The 14,662-nt window shown below is 39.5% G+C and overlaps 1 protein-coding gene across 1 annotated transcript in view; it reads left to right on the plus strand.

The window, feature by feature from the left end:
• The window catches only part of LOC306759180 (contactin-associated protein-like 4), a gene marked incomplete at both ends in the record, with an annotated part of 93,635 nt that overhangs the window by 26,538 nt on the left and 52,435 nt on the right, over positions 1-14,662 (plus strand). Inside the window, one exon of the mRNA XM_079244724.1 lies at positions 1,405-1,598. Within this exon, the coding sequence (XP_079100850.1) occupies positions 1,405-1,598 (194 nt within the window). The remainder of the gene's footprint in view (positions 1-1,404; positions 1,599-14,662) is intronic.

Genomic DNA, 14,662 nt, shown 5'->3' on the forward strand with positions numbered 1-14,662 from the left:
CACTCAGCTTTTTTTTTTTTTTTTTTTTTTTTTTTTAAAACAGGCAAACACACACACTCACACAAATGCATTCAGTGTGCCATTATCTTGTTTCAGACTTTTCCATTATCTACCATGTTTTCTTCATGGTTAGGCTGTTTATTTATTTTTAAAAAATCTATCCAACTTCCTCCTTCACCTCTTGACATTCTTTGGAGGGTACCTGTGCAGTGTGTATGAGCGTGTGAATGAGCGAAAAAAGGTATGATCAGATGTGTGTTTGTAAATTGTTAGATGATATAATTGGTAGTGGGAAGGCTATATTTATTATATGAAGCACTCTTTGAGATGCTTTATAGTATAAAAGTGCTAAATAAAGAGTTCAGGTCTATGCAGCAAAACAGAAGCAGGACCAGGGGATCTTCATAGATGCCACACTTAATGGTGATTTGTGCATTTGGCTTAGAGTTGGCATGCGGAGTTGTCTAGAAAAAAATATCAGAAGATGTATAAAGCTGATTTAAGACAAGAGCACACAAATTATGATGCTCCTAAAGGTAAATATGTAAACATCTGGCAAGAAATCTTGTGTCATGGGCTGGAGTATATTGATCCTTACATTAGTTGCAGAGACCTCTTTTGACTTTGAATGATATTGATGTCTAATTTTAATGACAGTTTAGTGTTTATTAAATGCACTTGCATTTGTATGAACATACTATATTTACTTTATTGATCTATCGATCTTTCTGACATCAGAACTCTAATTGAAAAATACCACAACATATTGTAAGTAAATTGCACACATTCTTATTTTTTCTAGCTATTGCTACAGCTGTTGTCATACCTACATTGGAGCATGTTACCCCAGAGAAACATGCTCATACTTTTCAAATCACAACGAGAAAGACTAAACTGCTCAGCTTCAGATGAGTGATTACAATCATTTCAATGGAGAAATGTGAATAAACACAACTTGAATTATTTGGAAGCCTATTATGCACACTTTCTGGGGCATCATGAACTAAGAGTTTCTGTGAACTGTAAATCAAACAAAACTACCAAATGCATTCTTAGAATAGGAGTATAAGACGAGACTCAAGAATAAAAGGACCTCTTTTATAATCTTAATATCTGCTGCAAAGAAAAAGGTAATCATTTAAAAGTTTAATTTTAAATGGATCAAAATGTATTTATTCAAATTTCCTAGCAATGGCTTGGCTCTTGACCCTTTCTCTCTTTTGTGTCCCACCACTGTCTCAAACACACATATGAAGTCAGATTTTCATTTTTTCAGAAGAAGTTGTTGCTGTATATGTGTATCTTCAAATTTAACCTAACTGCAGTCCTACTAATAATCCATATACATGTATGTAGCCATAGAAGATCCCTATGACTGAAGCAGCTTGTCTCTGTTCTCTACAGGAGCTGGAGGCTGGTCTCCTCTGTTTTCAGACAGATACCAGTGGCTGGAGGTGGATCTGGGGAGGCGAACGCAAATTACTGTTGTTGCCACACAGGGTCGCTATGGCAGCTCTGATTGGCTGACAGCCTACCTGTTGATGTTCAGCGACACGGGACACAACTGGAAACAGCATCGACAGGAAGACAATTTAGGGGTAATCCTCTATAATTAATAAATACAAACTTTCTTAATGGGTCATAGAGGTTGCAAGCCAGCAAGAATAACATAAAGATCAGAGTTTGTGGAAAAAAAAAAAAAATGTTGTTGCTGTGTGACAAGGCCACCTGGTCCCAGTCGCCCACCTACCTGATGTAGGTGTACTGTTACGGATTAGTTTATCCTCAGAATTACACTCACAGTCCCATGCAGCCTAACATTCCAGACATTACACCTGTTAGACATCCATTCGGGGTGCACACCTAGTGGTTATGCTGATTGTGGGAACAGGGTACGGGAGGGAAACTTACCTGGGTGTCGGCCATGTCTGCTGGGGAGGAATAGGTAAATGGTATCAATAGGTCTACAATGTTTAAATAGCCGAGGATTGCGCAATGTGGCAGTGGCGTCACCATTCTGTGCCCCACTGAACACTGCACTGCGCCAAATTATTATGTTTGTTTTCTTTATGTTTCAAGGATGGGAAACGTATGGGGTTTATGAATGTGTCTTATTTTTGGAGTGTTGTGTATGTATTACTGTGGGGATTTAGGAGAAACCAGTTATTTGTGGTAATTGGGGAGTTCCGATTGGGCAGGGCTTGCTATTTATAAGATGCTCATTTTGGAGTTGTCGCAGTGGAGATTGAGGAGTACAGTTTAGAGTGCAGTAAGTCACATGTGTTTTTGGAGCTGAAGATATTTAGTGGTGAGATCAGTGTAAGTATTGTAAATATTGCCACAAATTTGTGGATTGCCTGGGAAACAAATCACCAAAAACGAAGTCACAACTGCGCCATCTCATTGGGAACAGCAGAGAGAACCCTGTTACATGCCGTCTCTACAGCTTGTCCTATTTATTTTGCAGATGAAGATTTTTGGATTTGAGTAAAAGCCTCTTTTTTCAGTAAATGTCATTAAGTAAAACCCAAAACCCCAAAATGCATAGGAAAGACACACAATATGACTGGATATGTCAATTGACCATTCTTTTATGCGATTAGGTTGGATGATTTCAAGATGAGGAGTTTCCTTCGCCTAAGTATCATTTTTAACAAATAACGCAGTTAAAACCGAACAAGGTCTTTTTACCGATGTTTAATGAAAACATAAAACAAAAGAGATCATGTAACAATGGCGAACGAGGCCCTTGAGGGTAAGAGCTTTTGGTATTATTAAAAAAAACCCTCAAGAGAAGGGCAGGGGCCTGGGAAGTCTCTGTGATTGGCACTGTATATTGGTAACTTGATAGAACCTTTAGAGCCTGAGAGCTCTATTCTCTACAGATGGCCTTATGATGTTCTATTTCCAAGACTGACATCCAGCATTAGCTGACACTGACTGGCATTTTGTGTGAGGATGTCAATATTTTCAATGTGGGATTAGTTTTGGTGTCAAGTGGGGTGCAATCACTGTTTCCATCAGCCACCCGATGATAATCATGGAAGCACTCACAGCTTAGGACTTTGCTGTCTTTGCATTCAGCAGCTGCCATTCTTTATCAAACTGGTCTTGTTCACATTCAGTTGAGCAAAAGAGGCCTCAAGGTTTCCTCAAAGTCCTAAATGAGACTGATGATAAATTTAGCTATTAGTAAAGCTCAGTGATAAAGAAGGCAAGGCATGTTTACTTGTAAAGCACATTTAATGACAACTCAAAGAACTTTTGAAGACACAATAAATGCAAGTTTTACTATATATATGTGTGTGTGTGTGTGTGTGTGTGTGTGTGTGTGTGTGTGTGTGTGTGTGTGTGTGTGTGTGTGTGTGTGTGTGTGTGTGTGTGTGTGTGTTCTGGTTTTTGTTACGGTATGGGGACATCAATCTGTTTACACAGTCATGTAATGGGGACCAATGTCCTTGTGGGGACCAAAAAGCTGGTCCCCAGAAGGAACTCCACTTTAAATGACTCTAAAAGGTAAAATGAAGGTGCTGGCAAAGTTTCAGGCATTGGCCCATAAGTAATGTTTATCTGTCTTTTTGTGTTAAGGTGTGTGTACTGAGAGCGCCCCCTCAAAGGTCATATGTGGTATAGCACCTGATTGTAAATTCACACACTTTTCCAAATATGGTTAGGCACCGCCTTCTTCCTGGTCCCCACAGATATGGATTGTGACCATAGCATGAAATTATCAGTTTTAAAAGATTATTTCAATTTAAAAGACAATTTCGAACTCAAACTATGAGTGGACATTTATCTATAAAGATGGACTTCTGTAATTCAGTACTTAAACATTTGAATTTTCACTTAGATAATTGTCTGTTCACTGAACTTTCATGAAAATTTAACAAAAGGCAAAAATGGGGTTCATAGTGCAAATTTATTAGAGATTTAATTCATTAACAGGTTTTGAAACTCGTGCAGACTGCATAAAAACATAACAGGGGTGAGCATTTGTGCAATTTTTTTATAAGGTCATATTCCACACTGCAGTTTTAGGACAGACAACACATATACACATGCTCTATCTATCTATCTATCTATCTATCTATCTATCTATCTATCTATCTATCTATCTATATCTATATCTATATCTATATATATATATATATATATATATATATATAATTTATGGGGGGGGGGGGGGGGGGTTATGGGGAGAGAGAGATGCTTTATTCATTCCCAGGAAGGAGATAAGGGGTGGGGATTCAGGTTGTTCCAACAGTTCCCTTTTTCACAAAAATTTGTTACAATGATAAATAGATAAAATTAAAGATTAATATTAAACAGTTTAATGGCTGCTGGAATAAAGGACTTGCTGAACCTTTCAGTCCTGCATCAAAATGAGACCAGTCTCTCTGTCCTTCCAGAAGAATAGCTATCGTTGCTCCACCACAGTTCTGATAGGGTCCAGACTTCTACTAAGGACAGAACTAGCTTTTCTGACCAGTTTGTCCAGTCCTTTGCAGTCCTTGTTTGTAATGCTGCTCCTCCAGCAGACACCAGCGTAAACCATCACACTTTTGATGACTGTGTTATAGAACATCTGCAGCAGGTCACTGCAGACATCAGAGGACCTGAGCCATCAGAAGAAGATAAGGTGACTCTGTCCCTTCCTGCATGTTGTGTCTGTATTGGCTAACTATTCCAACCTCTGGTCCTGAAACACCCCCAGGTACCTGTAGGTCTTCACAGTCTATTTTCTCTCCATCAATACACACTGGCTTTCTGTGTGATGCAGATCTCCTGCAATCAACCACAACCTTCTTGGTCTTGGAGATGTTCAGGAGAAGACAGTTCTTTTTAACACTAAAAGGCCCAGAGCTACGAGAATTTTTGTCAGCCTGCAGTCCCCCCACAAATCACTAATCCCGTTTTTCATGTAAAGGCCCCATTTAGCGCTGTCATGAGGAACGATTCCACCCCCTCCAGTGCAAAGTTTTAGCTCATGCCTCTGTCTTGAGACTTTTACCTGAGAGCACTGAAAAAACTCATGTGTTGAAACATGATGAATGAAACATTTCTAATGAAACATTTGTGTCGCCAGATCTGCGGGATTGGAGTGATTTTACATGGCAGCTGAGTCATCAGCACATCAGCTGATATAACGGACAGTTCTTGATCTGTACAAAGAAAATAAAAAATATCTATTTATATAGGCTATATATAAATATATATGCAGCTGTATTGCAGAGGATAAAACTATTTAGAAGCGCAGCGCAGTTTCTGCTCCACGCAGCACCAGCAGCACTGCTTTGCTAGTAAAAAAAAAAAAAAAAAAAAAAGTGGGAAAGAAACGACAAAAGTGTGAAACGTTTTTGGAGTTGTTGCATGCTTTTATCTGAACTCCACAGCACTGCCGCATGCCATTGGACCAAACAGTTGCACGCAGCAGCAATGTAAATTCTGAATTGAGTGTAGCTGCGTGATATGTGTCAACACTGGCTGCGTCGTCAGGTCTCTACACCAGAATATGATGTCAATGAAAAAATCAGATTTGCTGCAGCACTGGGAAGTTCAGACACCAGCATGAAACGTGTCTGTCCAGCTGTTGCTCCTTTCATACCCCTCAGATTCACACGTCCGCTGAACTGATGCGCTCTTTTATATTAAAAATATAACAATGAACACCAGATGCACATGCTGGCTAAACTGATGAACGGATGGATAGATGGATGGCAAGATAGATGGATGGATGGATAAATGGATGATAGCTGGATGGCGGAATAGATGAAAGATAGATCGATAAATGGATAGGTGGATGGATAGATAGATGGATGGACAGATGGATGGATAGATGGATGGATAGATGGATGGATAGATGGATGGACAGATGGATGGATAGATTGATGGACAGATGGATGGATATATTGATGGACAGATGGATGGATATATTGATGGACAGATGGATGGATATATTGATGGATGGACATATGGATGGAAAGATAGATGGACAGATGGATGATAGATGGATGGACAGATGGATGATAGATGGATGGAAAGATAGGTAGATGGATGGAAAGATGGATCGATTGATGGATGAAAATTTAGATGGATGGATGGATAGATGGATGACTGAATATATAGAAATATAGATAGATAAATGGATAGATGGATAAATGGATGGACAGATGGATAGCTAAATGGATGGATAGATGGATGACTGAATATATAGAAATATAGATAGATAAATGGATAGATGGATAAATGGATGGACAGATGGATCGATGGATGGATGGATGGATGGATGGATGGATGGATGGATGGATAGATGGATGATAGATGGATGGCTGAATAGATGGAAAGATAGACAAATGGATAGATGGATGGATAGATGGATGAATGAATGGGGTGATGGATAGATGATAAATGGATGGAAAGATAGATGGGTGGATAGATGGATGAGTAGATGGATGGATAGATGGAAAGATGGAAAGATGGATAGATGGATGGAAAGATGTATGGCTGAATAGATGGAAAGATAGATAAATGGATAGATGGATGGATAGATGGATAGACTGATGGATGGAAAGATAGATAGATGAATGGATAGATAGATGGATGGAAAGATAAATGGACAGACAGATGGATAGATGGATGGACAGATGGATGGATAGATGGATCAATTGATGGATGAAAATTTAGATGGATGGATGGATAGATGGATGATAGATGGATGACTGAATAGATGGAAATATAGATAGATAAATGGATAGATGGATAAATAGATGGACAGATGGATAGATAAATGGATGGAAAGGTGGATGGATGGATGGATGGATAGATGGATGGCTGAATGGATGGAAAGATAGATGGATGGATAGATGGATGAATGAATGGGGTGATGGATAGATGATAAATGGATGGAAAGATAGATGGATGGATAGATGGATGAGTAGATGGATGGATAGATGGATGGAAAGATAGATGGACAGATGGATGGATAGATGGATGGAAAGATGGATGGCTGAATAGATGGAAAGATAGATATATGGATAGATGGATGGATAGATAGATAGATGAATGAATAAATGGGGTGATCGATAGATGGATATATGGATGGATAGACTAATGGAAAGATGGATGGATAGATGCATGAGCTCTGCATGAGCGTCTTAAAAACACAATGCCCCGCCCCTTCCCATGAACTTCCCATTACTACAAATAAAAGAGATTTTCCCCGAAATTTCCCAATAATATATCAACCACCCAAAGAAACCATATCAACAAAGTTCATGAACGTAACCCCATACATATTTCCACAGATGAACATAGAAAAACATAATACTACGGTGTATTAATCTGAAAATCCGTTAGCCACGGGACGATGACGTCTTTGCCGCATTGCGGCATACTCCAGCCATAAAACACAGGTAAACCTCTTAACCCAGTTTTCACCAACCCCCCAGAAGATGAAGATGACACCCCAGTAGTGCTCCCAGTATTTGTAGCAAAACCAATAGGTGTGCATCCCTATTAGTCTGCTACCTGACAGGTGGCATGACTGAACTAAAGCAGCTACGTGGGACTGCGAGAGATTTGCTGGGCCTGACGACCCGGAACACAGTCAGGTAGGTGGTTGGGGGTGTGGGTGTCAGTGACAAGGCAGCTTTGTCACAGAACATGAAAATTTTACCAGGTAGAGTTAAGGTCCAATTTGACCATGAGTTCTTGTCAGGAACATTTTACCAGGTAGAGTTAAGGTCCAATTTGACCATGAGTTCTTGTAGGGCTTCCGGTCCCCAGGGGACCTTTTTTTGTTTTAAATTTTTACTTATATTTCACTGACACTACTAACAAATACAAAAAAATCAAATAAAATATGTCAATAATTGATACTATTTAAAAGGGTTACAACAATATGAAAAAGAAAGCCTTTTTTAAAATGCTGATCTGATGTGAAAGTAAATCACAGTAAAAGCACTAAATGTTTCTAATAAAGACACACCAAAGTATCTTGAATCATTTGACAAAATTAGGAGATTCAATAAATAATTAGGTGGTGAGCTTAAACCCCCAATGGTGTAGCTAAAATTGAGCCCTTGCATGGCAGTAGAATCCAAAAGAGGGAGGAAACCTGGAAATTCAACGGGATATCTGTCTAAAATTATGCTGTTAAAACAATGGTAGATTTTTTTTAAAAAATATGTAAAGAAAACATCTTTTTTTAAAATGTTAACTGCTGTAGCTTTGAGATGTAGATTTTGATGTTATTTTTATTTAATGAATTCAGTTGAACAGAAACACCAACATTTAAATCTGATTTTACAAAGAACTGTAACTGTATTCCATACTATCCATTTAAAATAGATAGAATACGCCAAAAAATTAACAAAAACACACTATATTTTGTTCTCAAATCAAATCAAATCAAATTTGATTTGATATCTTTTGTTCTAATCTTTACTTCTTTCGCCGGCTTTTATTTTTGAAACAGCAGGAAGTAGCAACTATTTAGCAGTAGCTTAATTTCTCACAATTTTTCGAAGGGCAGTTGATGAGGAAATGAGACCGGAGTTTAAAGCTGTGACTACTAAAGAACATGTCCGTAAGTATTAAGATTTTATTATTTAAGTTATGCATTGACAACATAGCATTGCTGTCTGTCTGTTGTGATTTCTTTGAGAATGTGCAGCTCAGCTAGCTAGGTAGCTAGCTTGTGTCACAGATTTTGGATATATCCATTTGTTGCTTTTAAATTTGGCAGTGTTGTGTGGTTAAACATGAATTTCATTGTAGGTAGGGAAAATTCCATCCAAAATAATTTGGGATTTATGATTTGGTTTATTATCTTAAGGCTTAAATCACACATGTAGGTAGCAGCAGGCATGGATTACTGGTATGACGATGTCCCCATAAGTGACATTTTTCCAAAATCCATAAAAGAACATGGGAATCATATTGTATGCTCATTATCAGTTAAGAATAGGCTGGCTACAGGCTTCAAGGTATACCACAGTATGAAAAAGTCATGGTTTCAAAACCACTCCAACATACCATTCCTGAAGTATTATTATTATTATTATTATTATTATTATTAATATGTGACATCTCGTTAAGGAGAAAGTAGAGGTCCTTCACTTGTGCAATTATAGCAGCCCGCCCCCCCCCCCCCCTGCGTTTCTTGACAAACAGACGAGTCTGTAGGCTGTGTGATTATTGGAGGCTTTCACGCTGCACTTTAGCCTAAGAAGCCAGAATCTCATTGCCTCAGTTGCCAAATCTTCTAAGCATGTTGGGTATTTATTTGTATATGTTCACACTGTTGTTGACGTTTTTTTTTTTCTTTTGTTTTTTTTAAACTTTTGTTCGGCACTAGTCTACTGTCTTGGTATATCACAGAGCCTCAATTTTACAACTAATACTGTAATATTAGACCTGATTAATCCAGGTGTGTCTGATCATTGCCGTTGTGTCGACTGAGGTCAAGCAGACCTGGATTTATAAATTCATCCTGTAATGTAAGACAGGAGACAAAGGAGCTTCCTTAAAATTTGCGGTTCATGTAGACTTTTCAGTGACAAGCAAAGAACTGGTCATGTGTACCAACAACCCTTTCTTAAATGTTCCAGCCATTGACCAGTGCAAACATGGAACCAACAGAATTGACTTCCAGTCTTCCATCACCTCGTTCAGGCTCCCAGCAGACCAACAATGGCCCTGAGGATAACAGACCTTTCAAACAGGTAATTGCATACAATATATAGTCCCACACCTACCTAGTTTTTGTTTTACATATATATTTTTCTATTCAAATCTTTCTTATACATCCTGGTTCTTAGAGAAAGATTTAGCAACTGAGTCTGCATTTTGGACAGCTAAGTGGCATGTTTTAGATGCTGTTGAGTAGGACAGTGTCCCATAATTCTGGTCCTCGGAGCCCACTGCCCTGCATGTTTTGGTTCCTACCAACTCCACTGCACATGATGCAGATGAACTTCACTGCTTGCCAAGTTCTATTAAATTAGGATAATGAGCCATTGATTTGAGTCAGGTGTGTTTAAAGTAGGGTTACCTACAACACGTGCAGGGCAGTGGGGCCTGGGTCATGGGTTAAGTAACACTGCAGTAGGATTTGAAAACTTGGATACAGATAGTAATAGAAGCAAATGTAATAGTAAGGCTAAGATGTCCTTATCTATGAGATGTGTTGACATGGCGTAGGTCTGACTGACATTTGATGGCCAGATGTCCTTAACTGTAGCAATCAGTTAAATGTTCTGTGTATGCAGTTGCCGAGCTGCATCTGGGTAAAATTTAATGCAACGCCATGGTTTCTAAATGTGTTTAAGTGTCTTTTGTGGACATTGCGGACGTTGCGGTAACATATTGTCATTTCCTGTTTGCCTAGCGAGTGTCACAGCGGATTGCTACGAGCCGTTGGCTCCTTTAACTTCTTTCTAACTTCTATCTATTGTTAACCAACCACTCACTTCAGCGCACAATACCTTCCCAAACCACTCTTCTATATATTGCATTTATTTTCGGGATCTTTGGCTTTCTGTTTACTTGACTTAAACAGCTCAAGCACTCGGTTTTAGCATGGCTGCTAGCTCTCTTCCCACACCCCGGTCCCCTGCCTTTTCTTGCTCGGTGTGTCTGATGTTTAGCTACTCCTCCGCCTCCTTTAGTGATAACGGTAGGTGTATTAAGTGTAGCAGCTTGGCAGCTTTGGAGGCGAGGCTCTGTGAGTTAGAAGCCCAGCTCCGCACTCAGTTAGGAAAGCAGTTAGTCAGCAAGCCCCCATTAGCCAGTGCGGCGCTACCAGCCAGGGCAGCTAGCCCACCTAGTGGTCCTTCAGCAGTTCCCGCGCAGCCGGGAGCCGAGGCGGGCTGGACGACGGTCAGGCGGAAACGTAGCCCCAAACCAAAACCCACTGGCCACCACCGACCTGTTCACGTTTCTAACAGATTTTCCCCGCTCGGCGACACACCCACTGAGGCAGAAACCCTGATAATAGGTAGTTCCATAGTCAGAAACGTGGCTCTAGAGACACCGGGGACCATAGTCAGATGCATTCCTGGGGCCAGAGCGGGCGACGTTGAATCGTATTTGAAACTGCTGACTAAGGCTAAACGTAAATACCGTAAGATTGTAATTAACGTCGGCGGTAACGACACCCGGTTACGCCAATCGGAGGTCACTAAAATTAATGTTGCTTCGGTGTGTAACTTTGCCAAGAGCATGTCGGACTCCGTAGTTTTCTCTGGTCCCTTGCCAAATTTAATCAGCAATGACATGTTTAGCCGCATGTCATCTTTCAACCGCTGGTTGTCTAGGTGGTGTCCCGATAACAACGTGGGTTTTATAGATAATTGGAGCGCTTTTTGGGGAAAGCCTGGTCTTATTAGGAGAGATGGCATCCATCCCATGTTGGATGGAGCCGCTCTCTTATCGAGCAATATGGACTCTTTCATTAGTCAGCTAAATTGACAACTCAGGGTTGGGACCAGGAGGCAGAATTGTAGTCCTACACACTTTTCTGCAGCTTCCCACCTGCCGCCGCTCACCCAAAACCCCATTCCGACCTTATACAACTTCCCAGCAGTAAGAATTAAACAACACAAAAACACTTCTGGGGTTAATCGTGAAAACCTCATAAAAATAAAAACAATAGATCTAATAAAATCAGAAAATAAGACGATAAAGTGTGGCCGACTGAATATCAGATCCCTCCCAAATAAGTCTTTATTAGTCAATGACTTGATAGGTGATCACCACATTGATTTATTCTGTCTTACGGAAACCTGGTGACAGCAAGAGGATTATGTTAGTATTAATGAAGCTACGCCAGCTAACTATTTAAACTTTCACATTCCTAGAACTACAGGCAGAGGAGGAGGTGTTGCAGCTATTTTTCAGTCAGAATTTTTAATTAATCCTAAGCACAAAACGAACTATAAATCCTTGGAATTCCTGACATTATATTTATCTCATCCAAAATGGAATTCAGAGAAACCGCTCCTTTTAGCATTAGTGTATCGCTCACCTGGACCTTACTCCGAGTTTCTGACCGAATTCTCTGATCTCTTGTCTGAGTTAGTGCTGAGTACTGATAAAGTCATTGTACTAGGTGATTTTAATATTCATGTTGACGATGAAAATGATAGTTTAATCATTTCCTTTAGCTTTATTCTAAACTCAATTGGGTTTTCACAAAATGTCCATGCTCAAAGTATTTCCTCAAAACCCTGTCTTGCCTGATCACTTCTTATTAACCTTTGAATTCACTTTATTTGATTACTCACTGACCAAAAATAAATTCTACTATAGTAGATGTTTATCAGACAATATTACAAAATTTAAACAATCAATTGAATCAATTTTTTCACCTCTACCATGTGTTAGCATGTCTGAGAGTCCCCCTTTAAGCTTTACTCCCACTCAGATTGATCAGCATGCTGATACTATAATAGCTTCAATGCGTACAATCTTGGATAATGTTGCTCCCCTAAAGAAGAAGAAATTAGGTAAGATTATGAAGGCTCCCTGGTTTAATTCCCAGCTTCGAGCTCTAAAACAGGCGTCAAGGCGTTTGGAAAACAGATGGCGTTCATCAGAATTAGAGGAGTCTCGCTTAACCTGGAAAGAAAGTTTAATTGTATACAAAAAAGCCTTACGTACGGCAAGAACAGCTTATTATTCATCATTGATAGAGGAAAACAAAAACAACCCTCGGTTTCTTTTCAGCACTGTAGCTAGGCTTACTAGGAGCCGGAGCGCTGAGGAGCCATGTATTCCTTTCTCACTTAGCTGTGATGATTTCATGTATATTTTCAGGAATAAAATTGATACTATTAGAGATCAAATTCACAATATTCTTCCTTCTACTTATAATGTTGAGTCTGTTGTGGTCTCCAAAGCATCCTTAGAACCAGGATCTGACTTGTGTCTAAATAGTTTCTGTCCTGTCCAGCCCTCTGAATTAACTAAAATAATAGCTTCATCTAAACCATCCACCTGTATCTTAGACCCTCTCCCAACGAGCCTCTTTAAGGACATTTTCCCTTTAATTGATACATCACTACTAAATCTTATCAATATGTCTTTAGTGACAGGATATGTACCACAATCATTTAAAACTGCTGTAATCAAGCCTTTACTTAAAAAGCAATCTCTGGATCCAGAGGTGATAGCAAATTATAGACCTATATCTAATCTCCCGTTTATGTCCAAAATTCTGGAGAAAATAGTTTCAGCTCAGCTACATGCCCACCTGAGCAGAAATAATTTTTTTAAAGAGTTTCAGTCAGAATTTAGAGCTCATCATAGCACTGAGACAGCATTGGTGAAAGTTATTAATGACCTTCTTATGGCCTCAGACAAAGGACTTGTGTCCGTACTTATCTTGCTTGATCTTAGTGCTGCATTTGATACAGTCGATCATAACATTCTGTTACAGAGACTAGAACAGGTGGTTGGAATTACAGGTACAGCATTAAGCTGGTTTAAATCATATTTATCTGATAGACTTCAGTTTGTTCACGTTTGTTCATGTAAATGACAAGTCCTCCTCACAAACTACAGTAAGTCATGGAGTTCCTCAAGGTTCTGTACTTGGACCAGTACTCTTCACGCTATATGTGCTCCATTTTGGCAAAATTATTAGACAGCATGTAATAAAATTTCATTGTAATGCAGATGATATTCAGATATACTTATCCTTTAAACCAGATGAAACAAATCAGCCCAATAGGCTACAAAATTTTCTCATAGACATAAAGACTTGGATGTCTAGAAATTTTCTCCTTTTGAACTCAGATAAGACTGAAGTAATTCTCGTTGGATCTGAAAAACTCTGAGCTAAATTCTCCAGTTTTGTAATGAACCTGGATGGCATTACTTTAGATTCCAGTGCTACAGTGAGAAACCTTGGAGTAATATTTGACCCTGACCTGTCCTTTGGCTACATATTAAGCAGGTTACTAAAACAGCCTTCTTTCATTTACGCAATATAGCCAAAATTAGGGACATTCTGTCTCAGAGTGATGCAGAAAAACTGGTTCACGCTTTTGTTACTTCGAGACTAGATTACTGTAACTCTCTATTACTGGGCTGTCCTAAATATGCCCTGAAAAGCCTTCCGCTGATCCAGAATTCTGCAGCCAGAGTCCTGACCAGAACCAGCAGGACAGATCATATTTCCCCAGTTTTAGCCTCTCTTCATTGGCTGCCTGTTGAATCTAGAATAGAATTTAAAATCCTTCTCCTTACATATAAAGCCCTCCACAACCAGGCACCACTATATATCAAAGACCTCATAGTTCCTTATATACCAAGTAGAGTACTTCGTTCGCAGACTGCAGGCTTACTTGTGGTTCCTAGAGTCTCAAAGAGCCGAGCAGGAGGCAGAGCCTTTGGTTATCAGGCCCCTCTCTTATGGAATAAGCTCCCAGTTAGTGTTAGGGAAGCAGACACCCTCCCCACCTTTAAGACTAGGCTGAAGACTTATCTTTTTGATAAGTCCTATAACTAGGGATGGTTAGCATCCCTTAGTTATGCTGCTATAGGTTTAGACTGCTGAGGGACATTTCCTGATACACTGAGCTTCTTTCTCTTTATCTCTCTCTTTTACCCCCCCCCCCCCCTCAATAACAGTGTAGCATCATTAACATGTATGTCT

This window comes from Telmatherina bonti (assembly GCF_933228915.1).
Source record: "Telmatherina bonti genome assembly, chromosome: 8".
Lineage (NCBI taxonomy): Eukaryota > Metazoa > Chordata > Actinopteri > Atheriniformes > Telmatherinidae > Telmatherina > Telmatherina bonti.